Consider the following 19,759-nt stretch of genomic DNA (forward strand, 5'->3'; position numbering starts at 1 on the left):
AGAATATAGGGAAGACGCTGAATCTGAAGCCTGCTGCACAAGTGCGTCTTTATAGGCTGCGTTGACTCATGGCTCAGGTGTTGGCAATGGTGACTCGGCCCTTGGATGCTGACAACGATTTCACGCTGCAGTGGTGGTAATGTGGACGACCAGCGCAGTGGGCGTAAGAATATATATCGAAGATGTCGATGGTTGACCTCGCCAAAGGACTCGTAGCTTCGGCCTTAATCGCAGCAGCTCTGGTTCGCTAGACGTGGAAAACGTGATAACGAAAAGACCTCAATTCATGATATACCAAATCCCACGCAATATCCGGCAAATGCAAGGCGAGTAGTGCCCGCTGCTGTGGAATCCTCTGTCCCTCAATCAACGACAATCAGTATTCCTGGGTATTATCAGTGTCGAAGAGCACTCGCTAGGACGTAGGCGTTATACATTCTGCCGAACCGAGCTATTCACCCTTGACAAATACCAGCTCATCTGGGCGACCTAAGTTTGCGCGTAGTCGTAACCCTCGCTCCTCCAGAATCCGGTTTCCACTCGCGCCACCGATATCGACTTCCTCTGCCTCGAAGCCTCTCAGTTGTGCAAAGAGCAAGGGCAGTACTTCGTTTTTCCACACTTCCACTCCGCTCTGCCGCGTAATGGCAATAGCTGCAATGACTAGAACAAACGACAGCACGGCGAGGGCAATAGGCAGCGCCAACCAACCCCAGCTGACGTGAATAAATGTCTTTTCTACCAACGTCTGGCCAGGATTTGCCGTACTGTTCTGACTCGATCGGATAGGCTCCGTCATGCTAGAGGCCAGTCTGTTCATAGCCGCGTCTATGTCTGCTTCAAGACCTAGACGTGAGCCCACTGGTGGTGCCTCGGGCGCGTTGTCGAGATACACCAAGGCATTCGTATTTATTGTGTTGATGCCTTCACTGAAGAACCCAGTGGAGAATAGTACTGACAGGTAGCTATTGAGGTTCTCGAAGTCGACCTCGTGGAATGAGTAGTTGCCCACGGCACTAGAGGTATTGCTATACAGAGTTAAGTAAGGTGGGATTGTATTTGCAAACAACAAGCTGTCTTCTTCGGGCGCTGTCACATTTGTCACACCATTCGTGACATTGATAAATGGATACGTCTTTGCACAGAGGCTAAGCGTACAGGACCATCCCGCTACAGGTAGATCTCTCAGAACATCCACGCTGGTTGAATTGGGCATTGCCAGTGCCTGAACTGCTTCAAAGCTGATGAGAGTCGCAGGAGCGTCATCCGCCTCCGCATTAGTAAATAAAGCGCTGGCATTCCACTGTGTGCCGAATATTCCCTCTGCACCGCGAACCGTGGCAAATACAGTCAGGAGAGTCTGGTTGTGTGGCGTTTTGAAATCACACTGAGATATCTCGGGACTGACTTCCTCCAGGAAATCGACAAACTGCGAATTGGTGCAATTTCGGGTTAGTTTGGACGTGATGTTCTGGCACGACGAGCAGACTCCAAGCGTGTGAATGTCGGTCCATGTGCAGTTCCCGGATGGGCAAGTCAGGTTCGGTTGAATGCTGTCTAGGTATATGCCTTGCATGATGGCGGCGTTCATTGCCGGATCAATGTTTCCCACTGCAAATGAATTAGGACCTTGTCTTACCACCAAGTGATTTACTTACACAACGCAAAACCCGCAACGCCACGGTAGTTGGATGGCGTGTAATTGCGAGCCGCACTGAAAGTAGATAAGAGCGTTGTATCCACCACCGGCTTGGAAGGAAAGCTGAATACAAGCTGCACAAATGGATCCATCAGTAGCCCTGCAATGGTTATCAGCGCCGCAAAGCAGGCAAGGAGCGAATGCCTATGTTGGCGTAGAATCAAGACAAACCCGCCCCAGGGCCCCCGGCTTGCTCTATCAAAGACACTGAGATCGGCGAGACGCCTGGGCTGGCCACTGAAGTGAAGCCATTTGAGTTGTCCTAGGATCTCAGTGATTGCCAGCATAAATGACGACTTTGCGAGCGTAGCCAAAAACGAAATTACGGCAGTTGGTGAGATTTCCAGGCTCCACTGGTCCAATTGTCTCCCGTCTTCGTACTTAAGAACGATTACGATCGCAGCCAAGCAGACTAAACTGAAGATGCATGAGACAATCTCCCACAGCCACAATTTGGATAAGACATTTTTTATCCCCAGACGCGCATGCTGAATTCCGTGGCGGTCGTTTTTCTCTGTGTGTAGTAAGTCTGTAACCAGTGGTGGTGTGGCACTAACGTCTGGCTCGAGAGGTACGGGTTGGTAAATGTCCGGTCTTGAATCGTCTACTTTTTCTGACAATGTCGGCTTATACATCGTAAGAGTTTTTACTCTAACAGACGAGTTTTGGAAATGTCCACGTAGTTGTGATCACAGCAGTAAAGAGACGGAAATAGATTACGGGGGTCACCACCATGCTATATAGCCTGTCACTTATTCTCCGCCAGCGCATTTGGCTGTCATACTTAAGCAATAGAAGCATGTAGGAACAGCTCATGACGGAGTTCGGCCGACCAGGGGGATAATTAATTTGAAGAGGCGACTTGACCATCGCTGCAAGTGGGTGGAGTTTGAGAAATGCCGACTGATCCTACAACAGGTGATCAGGCATTCATGAGGGTCTGTGTGTATGAGGGCTGCGTAAGAGCTAGTCCTCTAACTGCTGTGAGACATATATATGACTTATAATAGTAACATCCACCATGCAGTCGGTGCCGGTGGAAATATAGTATCCGCGTCCTTGTCTACTGTATGCAAGATCTCGCACGAAAATTCCAAATCGAGACAAACGGCGTCTCTCTCCGCACAACCATTGGCGGGAGAGCGACAGCCGTTGCTTTTGGACTATTCCTGAAAAAGAAAGCGGGCGTCAGTTTTCGCTTCAAGATGGAGCAGCGGAAGCCAAAGCAGCGCCCGAGCACATCTGACACACATCATGATGCACCGGGATATATCGCCTCCTCTGCTAAACTAGAGGTCGATCGACAATGCGACGAATGGCCAAGCATCTGACAGCATGGAATCTTGTATTTTATTTTCCTAAGCAGAAGATGGGCAACGCGACGGGGAGATCTTCCTCGATTCCCTATCCCTGTATGTTGACTTCCCTGCAGAACTTACTTGCAGACGTAGTCGTTTGTGTGAAGGCTACATCAGCTTCGAGTCTTAAATCTAGCATAGTAATTCCATGCTTAGGATATGGTTCCATGAATGCGTAAACTGTTTCTGAAGAGTTTTCCATAAATCTGCAAGTGGATCACTCTATACATTGTATCAGATTGATCTAATTTGACGTATATCAAGAGGATACAGGGTAGCATGTGACGATGCGGACCCTGATGAACTGTCCGGCAATTCGGCACCTAGGAACATCTTGTCCGATATTGTGAGCTTCCAAGGAATCTGCTCTCTGAGACTACGTATTCCATAACAATTTGACGTCAGCGAGTAGCGGCGGATCGTGGCCCAAAAGGAACATTGTAATCGTAGATAGATGTACCGATTTACTAAGTATTTGGGCAGCTGGGGTGGAGTCGTGGAATGCGCGCAGTTTGGTACCAATGATGTGGGCAGGGCCGTGGGGGCGTAAGACTACATGTACAATTTCACGCACCAGGACACGCGTTCACCACGTGCTAGGTAACAAGTGGCCCGGATTGTGAATTGCATAGTACGAATACGCTGGCTCGCTCGCTTTTGTGATGCTTGGGCGCCATCCCTGGAGAAGATCTCAGTCGCTTTTGGTTATCGATATGGGCAACGTCTTTATCGATATGACTGGCCTGACTAAGACAGATGATCCCGACCTGTGCGCGCTTGCTCAAAGTCCAACAAACATCGTCATGGCTTCCTGCACCTCCACGGTCAAGTCACGTGTGCGGGGTCACAGGTGTTGAGCGCGATACCTGACGGCTGAATATCGGGCTAATCTACCACATCCCAGCCCGGCCTCCCATTGGCCAGGCTTGGTCGTCCATCTGGCCGCTTAGGTAAGGACTGGTCTAAACTCAAACGGGCAGTCGTCACGATGGCTGCATAAGAGGCTTGGAAGTCGGGTTTTGATGAAGTCAAGCATTGGTAAACACGCCTGGACAAAATGTAAAAAGACCTTTTCATGAATTGCTACGGAACAATAGGTGGTTGGAACTGTTACGTGCTTTCTATTCCTTTCATTTCCACTACGTCATATAAATTCCCATGGCCATGCGGCGGAGGCAGCCCGGCATGATATGAGGAAGTTCATTCAGCCATTCAAAACCACAGCTTTATTTCTCCTAACTCTTGTCGTTTTTTTTGAACACTACTTGTAGCATTGAACATGACTCAATTCAAATTCCGACTGCCACGTCAACCGTTTCTGCATGGGAAGTTTGTCGACTCCCAATGTAAGGACAAACATGAGCTTACTTCAGCTACTGATGGATCTCAAGTGATGGCCGGTTCGTACTTTTGTATTCAGGGAAGAAATATCGCGTGCTAAGTCTTCTTTTTTGAACCCGACAGATCTCCAATGGGCTGCTGTGGAGGATGTAGAGCTTGCTGTGGATTCTGCAGAGAAGGGCTTGAAAGAGTGGCAGGCACTCTCACCTGTGTGTTTCGCGAGTTCCCTATCATTTCAATATCACTTGGGAAATAACAGCTGTAAATTAGAAAAAACGTTGCAGTTGTTTGCTTCGATACGCGGACTTGATTGAGTCTCATGCTGAGGAACTCGCATACCTCGAAGTCATTGTAACGGGAAAGCCAATGGTGTTTGCTTCTGGCTATGAGGCTCCTCAGCTTGCAAACATACTACGATGTAAGTGATGATTTGATTGAGAAGCTTTTCTTTGGACTCCAAAATTTGACCATGATAAGATTACGCAGGATACACGGACAAGTTGAGCGGTGAGAGCTACCCATTAGAAGATGGACTTCTTAAAGTGAGTCTCTAGCAACTAGTACCCAGATGGTCCTCAGATGTATAAGTCCGTGGGTGCTAAACAATCACAGATGGTCGTACACGAGCCCCTTGGTGTTTGCGCCGCCATAACAGCCTTCAACAGTCCCATGATTCTTTTTGCCTTGAAAGTAGCACCAGCTCTCGCCTCAGGGAACGTAATGATTGTCAAGGCTAGCGAGTTTAACCCGTTGTCATCGCTGCGTCTGGCAGAACTCGCTACAGAAGCAGGGCTACCGGCCGGCGCCATCAACGTCTTGATCGGCGGTGCAGATGTGGGAAATGCTCTCGCTACTCATAAGCATATTCGAAAGATTAGTTTCACGGGCAGTGTCGCTACGGGCAAGAAGGTTCAGATTGCAGCGACCGAATCCAACTTGAAGCGGGTGACTCTGGAATTGGGAGGCAAGTCACCGGTCGTCATCTTCCGAGATGCCGACTTGAACAATGCCGTCCGAGCTGCCTCTAATTTTCTGGCTTTCAATGGCCAGGGCTGCATCTTAGGGACGCGTATACTTGTTCAAGAGGAGATATCGGTCACCTTCCTAGAAGCATTGAGGCAGCTCATTGAGGAGCATACCAAAACGTTGGGCTCGGATCCAATGGAACTCTCCACGTTATCATGCCCTATATTTCACGTACAACAACACAAGAGAGTTGCTGAATTTCTTGATTTGGGGAAACAAGAGGCCGAAGTTTTCGTTGGGGGGTCGGTTTGCCAACACCCGGGGCTCTATGTGGAGCCCACCGTTTTCGTCAATCCCAAGCCAGCTGCGAGGATCCTGCACGAGGAGATCTTTGGGCCGGTAGCCGTTGTCCAGACATTCAAGACTGAATCCGAAGCAATCGAAATGGCGAATGATACGGAATACGGGCTCGGCGCATTTATACATACTAATGATATCAGCCGTGCGCTTCGAGTAGCATCCAAAATCCAGTCGGGCACGGTTTCAATCAACACGACTGAGAATATGAGCCCTCAAATGCCATTTGGGGGGAGCAAAAGTATGTTGAAACTGCACCTTCTCCAGCAAAGTACCAAGTTCTATTAGCTGATGGTAATTAGACAGTGGCTTGGGGCGCGAGAACGCACGATATGCGCTGATGGCTTATACGGAGCCGAAGTCAATCTTTATCAGGTATCTGGCTAACCCTCTATGCTGAAAGATGCAGATCATCACCACAGCTGTTATTATTCTAACAATTGACTTCAGGACACTTGGAGAGATGGAATGAATGGGGAGTTCTCGGCTCATATTGAAGATGGTACATGAACAGGGTGACCCGTATTTCGCTGTCGAAGAAAAGGTAGCTAGCATCTGCAGTTGGGAGTATCAATAATCTGAGCCTCAATAGAATCAGCTATTCTGATGATCATTCCTTCAATCTTTCGTAAATATAACTTATTTATGATCTTTGTTGAAAAACCACAGCTATTTAAACGCGATGCACACTATAGGGAAATCTTGTTTCATGTCAACATTGAAAGCCAGACATGGGCTAATGTTGGCGGTGATCGTTGACGTTAGTAGTCATATGTCGGACAACGAATCTGCGTCCTTCAGAGCGAAATACCATAATTAGGTAGTCCCGGATTCCAAAGTATTTATTTAGTGGAATTTAGCTTGTGCGGAACCAACTCCAACATATCTCTGTCGGAATTATTCCCTGATTGAGCGTCCATAACGATGCTTCGTCAGCAGAAAGCCAAGTTTCGCTACAGATTTCTCCAATGTACGAAATGAGTCTATACCCTGAGCGGCGAAATAGTTGACTCAATATGTGCCAAGTAATAGAAGGTAATTAACTCGGCCAATCTCGTGTGAGCAACCCAGTGTAAACCTACCAAATCCTTAATAAGCCTCCCTATATCCCACCTCCGACGCGAGAACGTGAAGCTACAGTAACCGAACAGTTACACTCGCATGAACCCCAAATAACACTAGGAGAATACCATCGTATACTGCCAATTGTCATGTCTTTTGCATCCCGTGTTTTTGCCATTACTGGCGGCGCCTCTGGCATGGGCCTAGCTGTCGCAAAGCTTCTTTCGAAACAAGGAGCGGCCGCGGTTTGTGTTGGCGATTTGAACAAGAAGAACTTTGAATCAGCTACTAAAGAGATTCGTGGTGAGAATCCCGACACTGCCATCGACATGTCCGCTCTCGACGTGTCCAAGTCAGCAGCTGTGGAAGAGTGGATTTCCAGCATCGTACACAAGTACGGCCGACTTGACGGTGCCGCCAATGTAGCGGGCGTACCCCAAGTTGCTAGGCAGAGTAGTGAAGCTGGACCAACCCTGCTGGACGAATCCGACGACATGTGGCGTCTGCACATGGGAGTCAACCTGGATGGCGTCTTCTACTGTACACGCAGCCAGGTGAGAGCCATGACAGCCCTGCGTCACAAGGGAGATAGTACGGAGAGATCCATCGTTAATGTGTCAAGTATGGCGGCTTTGAGGAATGGAGCCTCGTGTTTGAGTTACGGCGTGGCCAAAACTGCCGTTGTATCTTTGGGTGCTCGTATCGCGAAAGATGTTGCGCCTTTTGGCATCCGCGTCAATACAGTTCTTCCAGGTAATTAATCCACTTCCATGCTTCCTTCTATTTGCCTTGAAAACACAACCAAGTATGATGAGACCAGCACCTAACTGCATCAAAACATTCAGGTGCTACAAACAGTCCCATGCTTTCACAATTCTTCCCTAGAGACGCCAAAAGCATTGTGGCAACTCTGGGATATGATGTATTGGAGCCGGAGGATATTGCTCGAACCATTGTTTACCTTCTCAGCGATGAATCTAAGAAGATTTCTGGAGTCGCACTCCCAGTCGGAAGTGGACATTGAGGTTTAGCTTAGTGACTTAGGTGATAGAGGTGCGGTGTGAGAAGCAGCAGCTGGATGGAAGTATCATCAAGAGATGTGAAATAAAACAAGTGAATTTCTCTGCTTTGGAGCACTCATTGTAGCACATATTTCTCGTTATGTTTCTTGCTGTTGCAGCTATTGCAGCTCCTCCCATGCCGCCATCTGTGAGGAGCCGGGTTGAGTAGAGAAGAGTGAAGAAGGATAAGAACACTGTAGTTTCTTCTTCATAAGTAGTACGCAGTTAGGTTGGGATGACTGTATTGGTTCTATAACTCATATTCAAGCACCAAGTTACGTCATTCGATATTTACGGACATTCACTTCTAAAAACCCATCGTATTGCAGAATATTCACTCTCACGAGTGGCTTCAAAGTCTTAAAGTTCAAGTGAAGCTAAACTTGATGATATCTGATGTATACTAGGTATGTAACTAAGAAGGAGGTACATTGGCATTAATTGCAGCATTCACGAGATTGGTTGCCTGATAACCCAGAATCAGCCCTTTCTTCACAGCCGCACTTGAAGCGACCTTCATTTTCGTCACGTAGTCCTTATTCGTGGGGTACAAGCTCTTCAGTGTTTCATCAGAAAAGTTCGTCCTCACCCCTATGAATGTTCCGTTGTAAGCGGCAATTGGCACCGTGATCTCTGGCTGTCGAGCGCCGCCCTTGGTGTTGTTATAGCTGTCGCGGATGTAGTCAACACCGAGGGGCATGGATGCCGAAGGTCCAATTTCCATCAGCGGGAATGTTGGGGGTGGAATTCCTGTGCGGATCCAACGAGACGCGTGCCGATAGGCGGCATCCAGTGGTGGCAACCAGCTGACAGGATCTGCCGTGGCGGAGTTGACTGGGATTTTGTTCGGGAGCTGATCTGATATCGCTAAGGCTGCGGTCTTCTGTAACACCAGCAGATTTGCGTGGGCTCCACCAGTGTTTTCCCAGTATCGATACAAGGCCGTGTCTGGCTGGCGACATCCTTGCACATACACATACAGAGCCTCCGATTCCGTGTTGATTTGATGAACAGGTATCTTCAGGTCTGTGCGAATGCGCGTTGGCACTGCTGGTGCCAAGGCAGTGGTGCCGGTGTATGGGGCACCAATCAGCCGGCTGAAGTCAGAAGCTTGGCCAAAAGAAATAACAGGGATGAGAGCATCAAAGGCGTTGCTCATGGGTTGGACGCCGTTGGCATAAGCGTTCAGTCGGATACCGGACTGAGATTCGCCCGTGCCAATGATATTCTTGGCTTTCAAGCCAGGAATCAGACCCGACTTGAGAAGGTTTGCTGCCTGCGTATAAATGTCGTACGAATATCTGTCATCAGGCACGTTTAAACTGCCATAGCGTGCCGGGTCCCATTCAGTCAGTCCCAGAGGCGCCATTCCAGTTACATTTTGGTAGCCAACGATTCCCACTATTTGAGCAGAAACACCGACAAAGGCATAGCCGGCGTCGTACACTCCAGGACCATCAGATATCATGAGATCGTAACCTGCAGAAACGTTGATCCATTCAAGAATGGCGTCACCGTTGAAGTCGGACTCTTTGGCAGGTCGGCGGATGAGAATGCGCGTCTTGTAGTTTGCGGGGTCGATTGGAACCAGAGTCCATTTCCCGTCGATAGTAAGATTTCCAGTTACGTTGTAGCGTAACGCTTGACCACTAATGAAGTACTCTTCTTCAACGTAGCCGATGTCTGAAATGTCGCCAACCCAGGCAGAGAAAGGGTGTCCATGAGTGCCACCTGTGATTGGCCCTTCAATGGTGGGTATTACCGGTGGTTGATGCCCTCTAGTTGAAGCCATAACCGCTGGCAAGAGCCAGAGTAATGCAAAGAGCTTCATGGTCAATACCAAGGGAATGGAACCCCGCGTATGTGCTTTTTTTTTTTTTCCAAAAATAAAAAGATATTACTTGTCTGACAAGAATGAGACAATTGCAATTGTTATACTATGCATTTTTTCCCCCGAACATTTGGTTCATGAAGCAGTAGTTAAATACAATGCAGCCAGACAACGACAAACAATAATCGATCATCTCGAAATTAAACAGGAGTTCACGCCCATGGAATTCTCAAGTTACCAATTTGGGTAATTTTCGCGATGTGTGTAGGTTGCTTGGTTGCTCCGCCTGGCACAACGCCAATGCCAATTAGCTAGGCTCTGAGATCCACTGCATGGGGACATGGAAACCAATTAGATACGAACATCGAGATACTATAGTGCTCATTTACCATATTGGGTATTCGACACGATTTTTGCAGGAAGCTAAGAACAATGGAGATCACTCCTGAAGAATACGTAACTATCGCGGAGCGCCTCGTTTACCGCCTAGCCCTCTGAAGCCCTCCATCTCTATCGTAGGCAGGAGACAGTGTATGGTCCATATACGGTAATCTTCCCGTTCACGGAATAGAAAGTGGGAGTGCATTGTCTTGAATTACCGACCTATATTTTTACACCACACAACTCCAATTCTATGTTCCCCATATTCGATAGGTGGATACTAAGTGAAGCGTGATACTTACCGTATGATGTTTACAAAGAAAGGCTTATCTTTGGTCTTGATAACATCTGTAAATATATAACCAAGGTTCTGGTGGCCAAGAGTTATGGTTTTCTGGGATGTTGTACTCTACACGATACGTCAATCGGATGGATGTCTGTATTCCATATATCTATCGAGAAACACATTCTGTGAGGAAGTTACAGTATTTGAACTCTCTTCAAGGCTCTCTTTGTGTCATCTATATGGTTCTGTGAGACTACCGAGCTACCGTCTCAACCTGGGCCTCTGCTAGTAAGGGAAGCCTTGGCCTATCATCAGCAATAGCTTGAGCCTGATCCCGCTGATCATCTTCCAGAGCCAGCAACGAAACGATCTTGACGGCAAAGATCACTCGCGATGCATCGCCACAATATGAATTGGTCTCTCGGATATATCGAGCAGCGTGCAGGATGGATGATGCTTGAGTATATATAGACGATTGCAAGGCTACCACAGCAGAAGTTGGTCCACCAAGGTTAGTCTGTGGAGGCTTCGACAATGCGATGAGCAATAAAATGTGCTGAGTGATGATGGTTAGAGCGTTGAAGAGGGCGATGGCACCGGCGGCGTGTGTATCGCCGTAGATGAAGGGACCTTGCGACACGGCCAGTGTCAAAGACTCTGCTGATATCGATGTGTCCTCGAAACTGAGTGGTCTAGCGATGCGAGGAATTGTAATATCCTCTCCCACATACTCTTTCCACCAGGCCACAAGATTCACCACGACACGATTGACTGCCACTTCTATCTCTAACTTTTGCTTCCTAGGCAAATCTTGAATAGCGCGGATTCCATCACGAATATTCGAAGCAGGCTCGTCAACCTGAGGGAGGTGAACCTCGCGGAGAAATACAAAAGCAACATCAACGATACGATCCCAAGGTGCCTTAGGCTCTTGTGCAAATGGCACTTGGCACCAATCAACAGTAGCAAACTTTGCCGATTTGTTTCGGAGGATAGCTTGGAAGGCCTGCGGTGATGAGTTAGTATTTATGGGAAGGCATCTTCGCTGCGGCTTGTGGAAGAAAAAAAAGAAAGGATTTTAAAAAAAAAAAAGGTTTGAGGTGCATTCCTTACCTCGAGAGAACGAACGGATCGAAACATTTTATGTTGGATCCCAAAGGAACAGGCATGTGGGCCGATGGCCTGAAGTATATCGCAAGCTATATTGAGGTGCTTCAGGCCTGCGTCAGGAGTGGCGCCTTGCATCTGTTCAAAGTAGGCAAACATCATGGGTACATAGATCATGTTGCAATGACCGTTTTCATCTATAGAGAGAGAGGACGACGAGGCATTTGAACTATTCCCTAGCGCCTTTGTATCCCAAGGACGCCTGTGGCCTGAGTCGTGAAGCGACATGCGATAGCTCTCTAGTGCGGCAAGGTACCAATGAAGTGCATCCGCAGCAGTAGCGTTATCACTATTTGAGACGGCATAATAGATGAGAGCTGCTGCACGAATTGAGAATTTGACAGACGGCGACGTCGTTGTGGCCATGATGTTGGGTAGCTCAAATACCCATGAGCGCTGGGGACGCCTGGAACTTGTAATTAAATCGACGAATATGCCCACAAGGTGGTATTCATTATTACAAATGTCAGCCAACAATGGATGGAATGGAAGCTGCCCTTGCGCGTTGGCCATATTGAGTAGAGCCTGGTCGAGATCTGGCTGTGTGGTGAAGTCGTTTGAGTCAGGGTCAAGGAAGAGTGTCTCTTCCAGATATTCTGGCGTTTCTAGAAACGGGATTCCTGGGGATTCATCTGCGGGTGACACGGCAATTAAAGAAAATCCGTTGGTAGTCGACGGGCAAGGCGAAGGACGCTCGCTAGCTGATTGAGCCGGTGAGCAGTCATCTGGATTCTCAATACTCTCCTGAATATTGGTAGGCGTAGGGGATTTTGCTCTGCACTTTGCAGCCTTGGCGCGTCGGCCACTCTCGCGTTTCAATATCTTGCTGGTCATGTCCAGGAATACGGCGCCACGTATGGGTCCAGAGCAAGAGAGACCTAAGCGCGAGCATTGTCTGCAGCAAGGAACGCGCTCATCACACTGTCGTAGAGAGGCATCTGTCAATCTTTGCATGCATACGCGTGTAGATTGGTAGAAGGTGGAAGAATGTGGTGATGGGAAGAATATCCATCATGAATGGCAAGGAACGCCAGGATGTAACATGATCACGGCATAGGTATATAGAGGTCTGTCATCCCTCAATTAAAAAAAAAAAAAAAAAAAAAAACAAAACCAAGACTTACTTTGACGTGCCGTTGTAAGCATTGCTTGCAGCCTCTGCTACGAGCTGGACGTGAGTTTTGCGGCATGCCGCCTCGTGTGGACAGCCAGCGTTGTCGAGAGATTGGTGAAATCGTATCCTGTAGACTTGTCGTTGGTACTTTGGTTTTGTGTAGATGAAAAAAAAGTAGACAAAGAAAGATTAGAAGTGACTGAGAGGGTTCCATTGCTGTGCGATTGACGAAGAGGGAGGGGCCCCCTTGAAATTGCCGACGCCGGCCGCGTAACAACTTTTAGTGGCGAGGAACTGCATAGTCTGGTCTATAATAGCCCATCCACCAACTCTAGAACCGTTAGGATGGCCGACTTCCCCATGGGGCTCACATTAGCGCTGTAGAGTAACCTTCTTGGCCTCCTTGTGTTCTTGTAGCTAGCAGATCCGCGGATCCGTGCAAACACAAGCACCATCGTAACCACAAGACACCTACTGTTACGTACCCCTGCTCGTCTCAGGATTATAGTACATCGTTCTTGGTAGTAGTACCAATAGGTGCCCACAACATAGACCGTCTTATAGACAGTCAAGTCTACATTCTTCCCGTGTTGAGGTCTGTTTTGTTGCACTGAATGCTAGCTCCGTCTTCACTTTGTCATTTCAACGAACCGCCCCGACTGGCAAACCAAGCCTCCAACTCTGGAATTCCCACTGCTGCGGACAGCAACATCTTTCCAAACAGGTCGACATCACCGGCCTTTGCTTCACTTAACATTATAGTGAATTGCCCGTCAATGATGAGGAAATGATTTCTCTGTCGCCAAGCGTTTCTAAAATCCAACGCTGTCTCCGCCTGCCATAGATGCTCTGACACCATCCACGAGTGGCACAGGCCCAGCCGTCCATCGCACTGGTACAGGTTCTGGCTGCCTGTGAGCACTCGATACGCCTGTAGAAAGAAAAAGGTAAATAAGAGCGTCCGCCGTGCAGATTCTTGGAAGATCCAGTCTTTCCACAGATCCGAGAGCGTGGCTAGACAGCACTCGGCGAAACGGTCTGAACAATTTCCCTCGGTGTCGAAGATGACGTGCGCAAGGAGGCCGATGGCAGAGGTCTCGAGAATTGGAATGGTGCGCTCGCCTGATGCTCGAGCGCTTATGTTGCCATCAAAGAGGCGGATAATCTGGTAGAGGAGTAGAGCTTGGGTGTGAGCGAGGCTGTCCATTGGCGTCGTTGGTAAAGGCTCGCACAACAAATCCTGCACTCGAGACTCGATGCAACGAAGGATGACGGGTGCATTTGCTTGGTTCTTTGCCAAATAAAGTGCACAAGAAGAAATGGCGTCTATTTGTTAATGGTGTTAGCTACGTTGGATCCGATAACGACACAAAGAAATGCTCTCGTACCTTGCATCGAACGCGGCATGCTGTCGGCATAGAGCAGTGGGTGCGACCACGGTGTCTGCATCTCCATCACCATGGTCCTGGGTGCTTTCTGTATTTGATCCAAAGAGAACTGAAGTCTTCTCGCGACAACCTCTGTCAGTCGATCATGAAGTCCCTTGGTGGCTGGCGCCGTTAGCATGGACGGTTGCTGCACAACATCGTAGTCATGACTCTCAGCACCGTAGTCGAGAGTAGCAAGATCGCTAAGAAATGTATGCATATTGTGCTCGCTGGACTCTTGATCTACGGCCCCAACAGATCCGAATTGGCAGGCCATTGGCTTAGCTCCCTCCGTACAGTCATCGCCCAAGGGGCCATGAGGAACAGGCACGTCCTGCAATGGCTCCGGCCCGAATGCAGCACGACTAGAGGCCTTGACCTTGGCCTGCGGCGTACGTGACGGATACTCGCACTGAATCTGTCGCTGCGAGCATCTCAAACACGCCGGGACGGCAAAATCGCAGCGGCGCTTGGCCTTGATGCATGCCGCGCAACTCTTCTTTCGAGGTGGTGGGTTGTAGCGCTCACGAGCCGTAAAGGACATGGTTGGTCGGTCAAGGCTCTGGAGAGCATGTCGTGTCTATGAGCCACAACTTTCGCCGGAATCCCGCCGCCAGCTGATGGATGAGTCTGGACGAGCAGTTCTATGAAAACCGAGTAGTAAGTTGTGATTGTAAGAGATAAGATTAATGTTGTGAGCTTCTGCCTGCTGGTGATGTAAAGTGGGTTCGGCGGAATTCCGCCGACTAATACATATGTACATGTACGTACTCTGAATCAACTACCAGCTTTCGTAACGGGCGGATTTCCGCCCACCAGCTAGTAAATCCTCTACGGACGACGATTCATAAGCTAATCTCAGGAAATTTCGTAGCGGAGACATTCACAATGTTTTACATCACGGCAATCGTTCAGATAATACACTTTGCAATGAATATATTAGCGGGCGTGCGTCTCGCTCAGAAGACTGATATGGGCTGAACTCATCACAACGACCTGCCACCAACTAAAACAAAGCAAATATTACACCTCTCAGTTTTTTTATACGGCTAAATCAGAATGGCTCAACCGAAAGTCTTCGTTTGCGGTATCACCGGCACACAAGGCGGCGCCGTTGCTCGCAGACTTCTCTGCGAGAATGTCGCAGTAACGGCTCTCGTCCGTGACCTGTCTTCGCCTCAAGCACAATCTATCGAGGCCCTCGGCGCCAAGCTCTTCCCTGGAAATTTCGACGACATATCTGCTCTTGAACGAGCCTTGGCTGGCTGCACTGCTGCCTTTCTCAACTTCAGTCCCGACTTCAATGACTGGACCGCTGAGCTGCGCTGGGCAAAATCCATCATCGCCGCTGCACGGGATGCAGGGGTAAAACACATCTTGTACTCTAGTGGATTTGCCGTAAACGCCCCCGAGAAACTTCAACACTGGGACCCAGACAGCGTCATGGCTATAGTTCTGCTCTCGAAACAGAGCATCGAGAAGGAAGTGCGTGATGCGGGCTTCAACTACTGGACCATACTGCGGCCAGGCAACTTCATGGCAAACTACCTGCCGCCGAAAGTCATCATGTATGGCGATCTTCCGCAGTCAGGAATATGGCACACTGCTCTGCTGAAAGAGACCACGCTGCCCATGGTAGACGAGGACACCATTGGCCGCTTCGCATCTGCCGCAATTCTTAACCCTACCAAGTTTACCGGCCAAGAGATTGAGCTTGCCGACGAGCTCCTTCGCCCTGAGCAGATTCTTGAAAGACTCTCAGCCACTGCTGGACGACAACTGAAGGCCGAGTATATGTCAGATGCCTCTATCGAGGAGAAAAAGAGCAACCCTTTCATTCTCGGACAGTTTGCAATGCGTGACATGGTTCAATTCGTCGACATGGACAAGGTTCAAAGCTGGGGAGTTCCAATGAGCTCGTTTTCTGCATTTCTCGAGAGAAACAAAGAATTTGTTAAGAAGACTTATCAACAGGCGGCATAAAGCAAAACAATTATTTGTACAGGTGACCTAAGGCCTTTGTTCTTTATAGAGATAATAAAAGGTATTGCTATTCAGCATGACAGAATTATCATAAGACAATAACCTTGTTCTAACAATGAATCTCTCTAGGTGTAAGCAGTTTAGCAAGAGTCAAGTAAATATATGCCAGAGCCAAAGCGAGATTTTATTTATAATTAATGAGCTATGTATGTATTAGTAATGCCGAAGTAATATATAGTCTGTGGTGCGGGGTATATATAACTGATGAAATATAAGCCTCAACAGCCCTCTGACTTTCGGCCTTTTTGCATTTCAACACTAACCTTGTTTTTTTACTAAGAGTAAGAAATGGAGAATTATGTGATAGAGAGTAGCAAAGTTATCCCGCATTGGCTGCCAGGCGGAGATATATTCTGGTACCAACTCAAACTGCCTGGAAACGGTCATGATTTTGTGCTTGTCAATGCTCTGAAGGCCACTCGCCAAGGGGGCTTTACCGAGGATACTCTAGCTCAAGAGGTAGAGCGGTTGATGGGTCGGTGGATAGACTTGAAGTCTCTAACTGAAGGTGATATGGAATGGAACAACCCTCTCGACAATGCAAATTTGAAGGGAAGGTTTGTAAATACAGAGTTCGCTTCCCCATATGCGGCCAGCGAAGTATCAATTCGATTTCTCAACAGATGCAGCTCCCCGGTAACGATAGAATGGGTTGATCACTCGTGCGAGCCAGTCTGGCGAGGTGTTATTGAAGTGGGGAAAATCGGCCACTTCACAACCTGGAATGGCCACATATGGAGAATACATGCCAAAGAAGATCCAAATTTAAAGGTTCTATATGCTGCGCCAAAGGAAGAAGACAAAGATGCCGTTGTTATTGACGATAATCTACTGCGTGGTGAAGATGGCGCTCGCAAACCCAAGAATGACACGGGATTTCCCCTAATCTCTATACGAAATGGAACAGTTTGGGCTACTTATGAGAATGGAGATGAGCAAACTCTTGCCAGCGATGATACTGAAACTGGCCTATATGATGAGGAAAGAATCTATATCTCTCCCGACAGACAATTTGCTATTATATGGCAGTATACGCCTGAACAGGACTATCAGATGCACCTGGTTGAGTCTTCACCTACTAAACAGCTTCAGCCTAAAATAAAGTCTATTCATTACCTCAAACCTGGTCATCAAGTCAGAGTTGATAGGCCTCGTCTTTTCGATTTAAGCCAGCGCAAAGAAATACCAACAGACGATGCTCTGTTCCGCAATCCATACGCATTAACAAATCTCGGTTGGAATAAGAGCGGAGAAGAGTATAGATTCATTTTCAACGAGAGAGGTCATCAACACTTGCGAGTTATTGGAATCTCTGTGCATGGTCGCGTTCGAGTCTTGGTAGAAGAAAGTACCAAAACATTCATCGACTACTCCACCAAGCTTTATCGTCATTTGATCTTAGACACGGAGGAGATGATATGGGCTAGTGAGCGTGATGGCTGGAATCATTTGTACCTCTACGACCTACGGCAGGGTATTTTGAAGAACCAAGTCACGACCGGGACCTGGCTCGTCAAGGCTGTCAGTAGAGTAGATGAGAAGACGCGCCAGATTTGGTTCTCCGGCTTTGGCATGGTCAAGGGTCAAGATCCGTATTATGCTCAACTTGCAAGGATCAACTTTGATGGTTCAGGGCTCACAATGCTTACCGATGGCAACGGAACTCATTCCTGGAAGTGGTCTCCAGATTATCGCTATTTGATCGATACATGGTCAAGAGTCAATTGTCCCCCAGAAGTTGTGTTACGGGATGGAAATACTGGCGCAAAAATCTTGACTCTCCAGGAAAGCCAGCTCGCCCGCCTTGCTGACTCTCAATGGAATGCTCCGGAGATATTTTCTACCCCAGGTCGTGATGGAGTCACTATGATACACGGCATTATCATTCGACCTGCAAATTTTGACGCTAATAACAAATATCCAATCCTCGAAGAGATATATGCGGGACCACAGGGTTACTATACCCCTAAAGCTTTTTCGAATTATTCTTGGTATCGCGGCTGGGCTGACCGAGACTATGTCGTTGTAAAACTCGACGGCATGGGGACAAATTGGCGATCGAAAGCTTTTCACGACGTCTGCTACAAAAATATTCACGACGCAGGGTTCCCCGACCGCATCAAGTGGATCAGAGAGGCAGCGGCGACGCGTCCATGGATGGACCTTGAGCGCGTTGGTATTATGGGCACGTCTGCTGGCGGCCAAAGTGCGGGTGCTGCACTGATCCATCACGGAGACTTTTATAAAGCGGCAGCAGCAGACTCTGGATGCCACGATAACCGCATGGATAAGATTTGGTGGAACGAGCAGTGGATGGGCTGGCCCGTTGATAAGTCGTACGAGGACGCGAGCAATGTCGTCAACGCTGAGAAGTTGCAAGGGAATCTTATGCTGATCGTTGGGGATCTAGATGACAATGTAGATCCGTCATCGACGTTTCAATTTGCAAATGCGTTAAACAAAGCAGGGAAAATATACGAGATGCTCCTTATACCGGGCGGCAAGCATGGCTGTGGACATGGACAATATGGTCAAATGCGGCAGGCTGACTTTTTTCAACGCCATCTCCAAAAGAAGCAGCAATTCTCATGTATATAGCTTCGGCTCTGTTCTTACTAGATCCATATCTGATCATTCTGAATCCAACTCTTGATGCAGCCAGAAACGTATAAGCCGAGAAAAAAACGGTTGTAAGATCACCACTACTTGGGAAAACCTTTTAGTGACGACTGCATTGACTCGGCGATTGAGGTTGTAGTGTGCCCAAAGTGCTGATACTGATTGACATAGCAGCGAACTATTTTCTTCTTCCAGGACCACAGCCATGTTATTGTTCGAAAGGACGCCATACAAGTAAATCGAAGCGATCTTACCAGCACCGTGGATAAGCTGCCTCGTCGTTTGTTGCTGAAAAGGTGTGATACGGAGCTCTGAATTGCATTCACGGAGGCTTCTTATTCTTTTTTTTTTTTTTTTTTTTTTTTTTTTTTTTTTTTTGAACGACATGTGTCACAACTCTTCTCATGCTTACGCTGTCCCAAGCAGCTATTAATTTGTCATGTTTGTGTGATCGGGCGTGAGCTGACTGTGCCGAACCTGACGTTGAAGTAGTGTGATGAAGGCTGGAGTGAGCAAGCTAGTCGCAGGTGCTGATCAAAAATTTACTGATTCGGAACATTAAGCATAAGCATCGGCTAGCGTGCGCCTGATCGCATGAACCTTATGGCCTCCGTAGGCATGCTTCAATTCCCACTTGTTATTTACCAGTACAAAAATGTCAAACATACTCAGAGCCGAAACTCAATGATAGTACAGGTTGAAGGTACCCGACTAGATTCCTCCACGATTGTCTTTTGGCCGTTTGACCCGTCAACCGCATGGTGAGGCCATCAGCAAACGCGATTGAACCATCGTCCTAGTTGATTCCGCGCTGCACGAGATCCACATTGAAGAAAGGAATACAACCAGCGAGAGAGGTGAACCCTTGACGCAAACCTAGCGGTGATTAGTATTTAATCCACTAAAGTGTATGTGTAATCTTGGGTCGCCATTCGCTATCTCATTAGCAGCTGACGTCCGTTTCCAATTATATGTCCCGAAGGCTTTTAAATATCACCTCCTAAGCACTAAAGCGGCGGATAATGACAAACTAATAGCCAGTTATAG

The 19,759-nt window shown here is 48.0% G+C and overlaps 7 protein-coding genes across 7 annotated transcripts; 4 read left to right on the plus strand and 3 right to left on the minus strand.

Annotated features, from left to right (window-relative positions):
• Window positions 1-451: 451 nt before the first annotated feature.
• Window positions 452-1,576, minus strand: T069G_02229 (uncharacterized protein; the record flags this gene model as incomplete). The annotated part of the gene is made up of 1 exon (XM_056169439.1): window positions 452-1,576. One exon carries the CDS (start codon window positions 1,574-1,576, stop codon window positions 452-454), a length of 1,125 nt encoding a protein of 374 aa, XP_056034755.1.
• Window positions 1,577-4,336: 2,760 nt separating this feature from the next.
• T069G_02230 (aldehyde dehydrogenase family domain-containing protein) lies at window positions 4,337-6,193 on the plus strand (the record flags this gene model as incomplete). The annotated part of the gene is made up of 7 exons (XM_056169440.1): window positions 4,337-4,457; window positions 4,522-4,607; window positions 4,669-4,816; window positions 4,876-4,940; window positions 5,011-5,962; window positions 6,024-6,096; window positions 6,172-6,193. 7 exons carry the CDS (start codon window positions 4,337-4,339, stop codon window positions 6,191-6,193), a joined length of 1,467 nt encoding a protein of 488 aa, XP_056034756.1.
• A 739-nt stretch (window positions 6,194-6,932) lies between these two features.
• On the plus strand, window positions 6,933-7,807 carry T069G_02231 (enoyl-(Acyl carrier protein) reductase domain-containing protein; the record flags this gene model as incomplete). The annotated part of the gene is made up of 2 exons (XM_056169441.1): window positions 6,933-7,536; window positions 7,629-7,807. The coding sequence occupies 2 exons, from the start codon at window positions 6,933-6,935 to the stop codon at window positions 7,805-7,807; spliced, it is 783 nt and encodes a 260-aa protein (XP_056034757.1).
• A 452-nt stretch (window positions 7,808-8,259) lies between these two features.
• Window positions 8,260-9,675, minus strand: T069G_02232 (uncharacterized protein; the record flags this gene model as incomplete). Its single annotated transcript, XM_056169442.1, has 1 exon — window positions 8,260-9,675. One exon carries the CDS (start codon window positions 9,673-9,675, stop codon window positions 8,260-8,262), a length of 1,416 nt encoding a protein of 471 aa, XP_056034758.1.
• Window positions 9,676-10,595: 920 nt separating this feature from the next.
• Window positions 10,596-14,594, minus strand: T069G_02233 (fungal zn(2)-Cys(6) binuclear cluster domain-containing protein; the record flags this gene model as incomplete). Its single annotated transcript, XM_056169443.1, has 6 exons — window positions 10,596-11,348; window positions 11,456-12,430; window positions 12,634-12,750; window positions 13,109-13,197; window positions 13,275-13,949; window positions 14,012-14,594. The coding sequence occupies 6 exons, from the start codon at window positions 14,592-14,594 to the stop codon at window positions 10,596-10,598; spliced, it is 3,192 nt and encodes a 1,063-aa protein (XP_056034759.1).
• Window positions 14,595-15,109: 515 nt separating this feature from the next.
• T069G_02234 (nmrA-like family domain-containing protein) lies at window positions 15,110-16,033 on the plus strand (the record flags this gene model as incomplete). Its single annotated transcript, XM_056169444.1, has 1 exon — window positions 15,110-16,033. One exon carries the CDS (start codon window positions 15,110-15,112, stop codon window positions 16,031-16,033), a length of 924 nt encoding a protein of 307 aa, XP_056034760.1.
• Window positions 16,034-16,381: 348 nt separating this feature from the next.
• Window positions 16,382-18,691, plus strand: T069G_02235 (prolyl oligopeptidase family domain-containing protein; the record flags this gene model as incomplete). Its single annotated transcript, XM_056169445.1, has 1 exon — window positions 16,382-18,691. One exon carries the CDS (start codon window positions 16,382-16,384, stop codon window positions 18,689-18,691), a length of 2,310 nt encoding a protein of 769 aa, XP_056034761.1.
• Window positions 18,692-19,759: the final 1,068 nt, after the last annotated feature.

The sequence above is a fragment of the Trichoderma breve genome, chromosome 1, assembly GCF_028502605.1.
Source record: "Trichoderma breve strain T069 chromosome 1, whole genome shotgun sequence".
Classification (NCBI taxonomy): domain Eukaryota; kingdom Fungi; phylum Ascomycota; class Sordariomycetes; order Hypocreales; family Hypocreaceae; genus Trichoderma; species Trichoderma breve.